At 42.5% G+C, this 6,265-nt stretch overlaps 1 protein-coding gene across 1 annotated transcript; it reads left to right on the plus strand.

Annotated features, from left to right (window-relative positions):
* The first annotated feature begins 9 nt into the window (after positions 1-9).
* On the plus strand, positions 10-1,074 carry LOC123176281 (probable LRR receptor-like serine/threonine-protein kinase At3g47570). The gene is made up of 2 exons (XM_044590569.1): positions 10-328; positions 419-1,074. Exons 1-2 carry the CDS (start codon positions 40-42, stop codon positions 784-786), a joined length of 657 nt encoding a protein of 218 aa, XP_044446504.1. The 5' UTR covers positions 10-39; the 3' UTR covers positions 787-1,074.
* The last annotated feature ends 5,191 nt before the right edge of the window (positions 1,075-6,265 follow it).

Raw genomic sequence — 6,265 nt, forward strand, 5'->3', positions numbered from 1 at the left:
TGCTCCAACTTGGAATTTAGGGCATTGGTGCTTCAATACATGCCCAATGGCAGCTTAGAAATGCTGCTACACAACTCTCAAGGTACAACCGAATTGGGATTCAGTGAGAGACTAGGCATCATGCTCGATGTGTCATTGGCAATGGAGTATCTGCACCATGAACACTACGAGGTGGTCTTGCACTGTGACTTGAAGCCTAGCAATGTGTTGTTCGATGAGGACATGACAGCACATGTGGCAGACTTTGGCATTGCAAGGTTGTTACTAGGTGATGACAGCTCTACAATCACTGCAAGCATGCCTGGAACTGTTGGCTACATGGCACCAGGTACTGTTACTAGCTAGCACTTTTCTTGCTCAATCTACCTCTTATTGAACCATTGAACAATTAAGTTAATCAGGCATGCCTTAATTTCAGAGTATGGGGCTCAGGCAAAAGCTTCACGAAAAAGTGATGTATTCAGCTTTGGAATCATGCTCTTTGAAGTCTTCACTAGAAAGAGACCCACAGATGTGTTTTTTGTTGGAGAAATAAGCCTGAGGCAGTGGGTTGTTGAGGCATTTCCCGCAGAACTTGTCCGTGTTGTGGATGATCAGCTACTACAAGGGTCTTTTAGCTACAGCACGGAAGGCTTTCTTGTGCCGGTATTTGAGTTGGGTCTGGCCTGCACTAGCGACTCTCCTGACCAAAGGATGACAATGAGCGATGTGGTTGTGAAACTGAAGAAGATCCAAGTGGCCTGCAATAAATCAATAGCAGCCGCACAGAATGAAGCCAGTCATTGATCAACACTGCTTGGTTCGTTCTGCTATATATCAGAATAACGGGCGAAAAACATGCAACCAAATTCAAGATGTCAAAAGGCTACAATGCATCTGTTAAGATATGCCATAGGAATAGACTAGAACCTTCTAGATCCTATCATCGTACATGGTTTCGTTGAGATAAACCTTAATGTATTCCATGTAATCCCTAGTATTCCTTGTGTATCAAGTCCAATAACCTCCAGATGTAATTTCCTGCTTGTATGCTATTACGGGATAAGCACTGCAATATAAATACATTGTACGTGGCATCCTGCGGGATGTGAGAGGCTTCCTGAAATCCTACATGGTGTCAAAGCGTAGGTTATTCCTCTTCCATCTAGCGATCTCTACCCCGATCTCCACCCATGGCCACCACGTCAACTTCCCACGGGGCTGCCCTAAGCACGCCACCCTCGGAGAAATTGACCAGAGAAAATCACCTAACATGGAGAGACTAGATCATTCCACAGCTGTGTGGGGTGCTGCTAACCGGCCTGCTCGAAGGCACTGACGCCGCATCGCCCAAGACGGTGTAAGTCACAAACACAAGAAGACAATGGGCCAGTACCCAATCTCTACGCTGCTCAGCTCACGCATGACCAGCAGATGCTTTGATAGCTGCTAAACTCCCTCTCCAAAGAGGTCATCATGCAAGCCATGCGCAAGGAGACCGCCGGGGCGATCTAGGCTGTGAGCAAAACCATGTTTGGGTCCTAAGCACACTCTCGGATTACAAACATGAGAGTCGCCACTGCCAATACGAAAAAGGCTAGCATGCCCTTCATTAATAAGATTAGACCCATGTGCGCTATGGTTATGTGCGCCCTAGCGCCTAGTGTATCAGAAAATAGTGAATATATGTCGCGCTTTTCCTAACCTCTTCACCAAGCGGTGTTCTTCTAATGGATGGAAAGTGAGCTCATGCATACATTAGGGATTTCTGTGGCAAGGATGAGAGGGGTGGCCGCATATATAAGCTGCAAACCCATTGTATGGGTGAGCTCATTTTCCTGTGAAAACTAGCGGTTTCACAGGCACAAGTGCGACGGGTCGAGTACTGCGTCAGAAATACCAACTTTTAACACATAAAACCGTCCAGTTGCAGTCACTTTCAATTAAGCAGCAAATATATGTGTAATGATGGCGCGTATCTACTCAGCAGCAACCTCAGCTTCAGTGACATTTAGTTGGGTCTTAAAAAACGTGGGAAACAAACTTAACAAAAACAAACCATCACAGAAATAACAAGCCAGGGGCGCTTAATATCCTACACATAGGAAACTAAGAACACCACCACAGTTTTAAAATTGGGGTTCCGGAGTGAGAACTTACATAATTCAGTGTAGACATGCGCGAGATGATAGAGATGCTGGAAGATGGGGCCGATGGCCTGCAAATGTTGTCTAGGCCAATCTTCTGTGAGCAGGGGCATGCCCATGTAGATGATTCCTACCATCTGCTATCTGCCAACCTAGCTGACTGCGCTTTCAGAGGAGGGTGAGCAAAAATATTTATCTGTGATGTAGTAATGTGTGAGATCGATCATACACTTAACTCACTAGAAGCTGTAGTCACCAGTTGTACTTGTACCAAGTACTATAAAACAATCTGCTATGCTGCTTCCCAACTCCTGTTAAGTGTTAACTTTTGAGCGGAAACATGTAATGGCCAGCAGTTAAGAGGATGGAGAACTCCAAATGCTATAACGATGCTTAATTGCTAAATTGTAATAATGAATATAGGCATATATTATTAGCCAGGTGAACAATAGCTTGCCAAAACTGAAATGATACTTGCACTTGCTGTGAAAACTTTGTCGGCATGAATATAGCAGTTGATAAGATGTCATATCAACGTCTCACAAATGCAGAGTACTCCGTCTGTAATCTTTTTTGCTTTAGTTGATGCTGATATTATTTGTTCTCTTTTATGCTCAAACTATTTGTAGTAAATATGGACCATTTCTCCTTTACTAATACGGGGAGGAAAGACAACATGATCACTTTTAACACATAAAACGGTCCAGTTCCAGTCACTTCCAATCAAGCAGCTAATATTTGAATAAATGATGGCGCATATGAACCACTACACGCAGCAGCAATCTCAGCTTCAGCCACATTAAATTGGGTCTTAAACGTGGAAAACGAACCATCACGGAAACGACAAGCCAGGAGCACTTAACATCCTACACACAGGAAACTAAGAACACCACCACAGTTTTAGCAAGTAGCAGCAGCCATTACAAAATACTAGACAACAACAACAACCTCAGTTTCAAGGTTCATTCATTTAAACCAGCTCAGAAATTCAGGGAAGAGATGCCAACTACCTAGATTAGCTATTCAAAAGCATCTTGCTGCATTAGAAATTTGCTAGACTAAGGCACGATAAGCTTTTTTAGATGACATTTTAACACCGCCTGTGACCACATTGATGCGATGTGACAAACTCAGTGACAACTAACAATTGCAGCGACCCTTTCTTCACCTGGAGCAAAAAATCATTAATTCGTTAGTAATCTGATACAGGCGAATATAAAATCTAATGATAGCACCTATATAACAGTGTATTAACAATGTACAAATTCATGGTCAGCTCGACAACATAAAGAAGACCTATATCATATCCGCACAAAAAAAGAAGATGTATCATTAAAACTAGCTATATCTCCTAGGAATACCAATGATAGCAAAAATAAACCATCACCCTTTTCACTTGAATTTGTTGGGTGACGAAGATGAACGATGTGACTAGTGTTTGTAATAACAAGATGGGCTACTAATATATTGCTTTCAACTTATAGATTTTGGAACAGCTTAACCAAGAGAGCACTCTGGGCATGCAACATTTGAATCTGGATATCATTTATCCTCAAAAAGGAATCACTTTTTACTTGGCACCACCATATTTCCAGTTGATTATTTCTGTTATTAGCATGTGCGAATCGCTATAGCCCAATGGACAGTACGTTGAGGGTGCATGCAAACCACAGTGGCCACAAGATATTTTACAAAGAGAAATTGCACTGTTCAAATCTCACGTAGTATATTGAGAAGATCTTTTTACATGGTGAACTTTATCAGCACAATAGCACACCAAACCACACAGTAAAATCCTATGTCTCCAGCAGCATTTCAGCTGCATCACGTCCACAAGCAATGGCTGCACCTAGAAGCATAAGTATGAGAAGACAACAGTGAGCCTGTTACATAGATGAATTAAGTGAAGAAGACAGAATAAAAACATGCCAAAACTCATAAACACTATCAATGAAAATTATCTCGGGTATTTAAGGAGCCTGATTTAGAGATAACACACATGAAGAAAAGATGTGCTACAGCAGGACAGTCTTGAACAACTGACAAAGAAAACTATTGTTCTGGAAGGTACAGTTACAATGGAAGTTCTTTTATGGAGTCAAGAAAAAATGGCAAGATTGAAAGTACTGAGTAGAAGAGTATAGCTAGCTGAGGTTCCGAACATACTGATTGAGTTAACCATTTTACATTTGAATTAACATTGTTACTCATTTCATTTGATATTTTTGTTATCTCCCAAGAATGAAGACAACTATATTGAATGATAACTCAAAGTACGGCTACATTAAATGATAACAGCATGGCTATAAGTCTGTCTCTCCAGCAAATGTATTTGAGCATCCATGTACAAAACATAACAAGATTAGGTTACTCCTACGGTATGAGGACAAGTGAAGAACAATCACCTGGCATATAGAAACTTTTGAAAGAACAATGACCATCATGAGAACCGGTTTCACAAAGTTTCGTAGATTGCATCGACTTGAATTGAACCATATAAACACTGCCCATATATAGAAATATATCATCAGTATCCGCAGCATATCTCACTCTAAACATCAACCCTCGCCTCTCACCTTCAATCCTAGGAGGGATCCCTTGAATGTTATGCATATCAATGGTCTTCCACAACACCCATTCGGTAACACCATGACAATTGACGTTCCATTGCCACATTTGAATGTTATGGTAATATTGAGACAATATGGCGAGACCAACAACGCCATCCACCACCTGGATGATCTCATAATTGTCATAGTTGTGGCGGACATCATTTATTCTGGGAGGCGCTCCAGTCAAAGCTAGGCTCTGACAACCCAAATCAAACTCAAATATGTACCTTCCATGATCGCACATCCAGTAAAGTGAGTTACCAATAAGTGACCCATGAATATAAGCGCCTTGAAGCGGATATGGAGTCCGCTTTGAGATGAGATCGCTCCATATGCCAGTCTCCGAGGAGTAAACACATGCAAAGGCGGGCTGTGGACCAGTAGGGTAGGTGCTCGTCGACAGCAAGACCACCTTGAATGGGCTTGAGTGGCATCTTCCATGCACGTGGCCATGGTCAGCAGCAGCACGGAGCACCGCACCATCAAGGTAGCAGCCCCCCTTGAACTTCGACGGAACGGTCAGGCAGAGCTTCTTGCCGGTAATGGGAGCAATTACAATAAGCTCTGCCCGTTGCCAGGGCATCACTAGTAGAAAAAGGGTCAAAAGTGAAGCACATTAGTGCCGGTTTATATTTGAGCCGGCACAAATGTATACATTAGTGCCGGTTCCAACGGCTAGCCGGACCGCTCTCATTAGTACCGGTTCGTGGCTAACCTTTAGCACCGGTTCGTGCCACGAACCGGTACTAATGAGAGTGGTGGCAGGATGTTGTCAGTCTGGGCCCCCTCCAGCACCTTTAGTACCGGTTCTTGGCACGAACCGGTACTAAAGGTCATCCTACATAAACCCTTCGTCCACCCGAGCTCGCTCTGTTCTTCCCCTTTCCCCTCTCCTCTCTGTTCTTTCCCTCTTCCTCTCGAGCTCATCACACATTTTGCCCAAAATTTGTCAAGATTTGAAGGCCCCCATCCATTCAAATGATCACAAAGGTTAGCAACTTTGTCCTTTCATCTCTCATTGCTAGATTATCTCTTGCAATGCTTTATATAGTTATTAATTTGTGAGTTTAGTAATTTGGGAGGAAATATATATATGTGCTAGTATTTGATTTATATGCAATTTGAGGTCAAAAATAACACTTAGTTTGCATATGTAGGTGTGGTTTACTTAGTGCCTTCTAAATCTCCGTCGTAACCACCGTCGATCGCCCGCACCGTCCCGTCGCCGGCACCACCTTGTGGTGAGCCTCTTGTTCATGAAATTTTATATAAAAAATTGATGTTTGTGTGATTTGGATATATAGTTACTCGTATAATAATTATCTTACCCGTACGTTGTTTGTTATACATAGTGTCATGGTTTTGATATCCGTCCCCGTCGGCCCTCGTCCTTGTTATGATTCGGATGTGGTATATTCTCTTTTAAAACTATTTGTTGCATTTCGTGTTTATGACAAATTATGCCCATCAAGTTGACATAGATATTTTTATCTAGGAGGTATGTGAACCGGAAATTCCAACCGACCC

This window comes from Triticum aestivum, unplaced genomic scaffold (genome assembly GCF_018294505.1).
Source record: "Triticum aestivum cultivar Chinese Spring unplaced genomic scaffold, IWGSC CS RefSeq v2.1 scaffold274678, whole genome shotgun sequence".
NCBI classification, from domain to species: domain Eukaryota; kingdom Viridiplantae; phylum Streptophyta; class Magnoliopsida; order Poales; family Poaceae; genus Triticum; species Triticum aestivum.

Bases quoted from the DNA above. Each gene is read 5' to 3' on its own strand.
- LOC123176281 (XM_044590569.1), top strand. From the start codon at position 40: ATGCCCAATGGCAGCTTAGAAATGCTGCTACACAACTCTCAAGGTACA. The intron at 329-418 runs GTACTGTTACTA...CCTTAATTTCAG, and splicing joins TGTTGGCTACATGGCACCAG to AGTATGGGGCTCAGGCAAAA.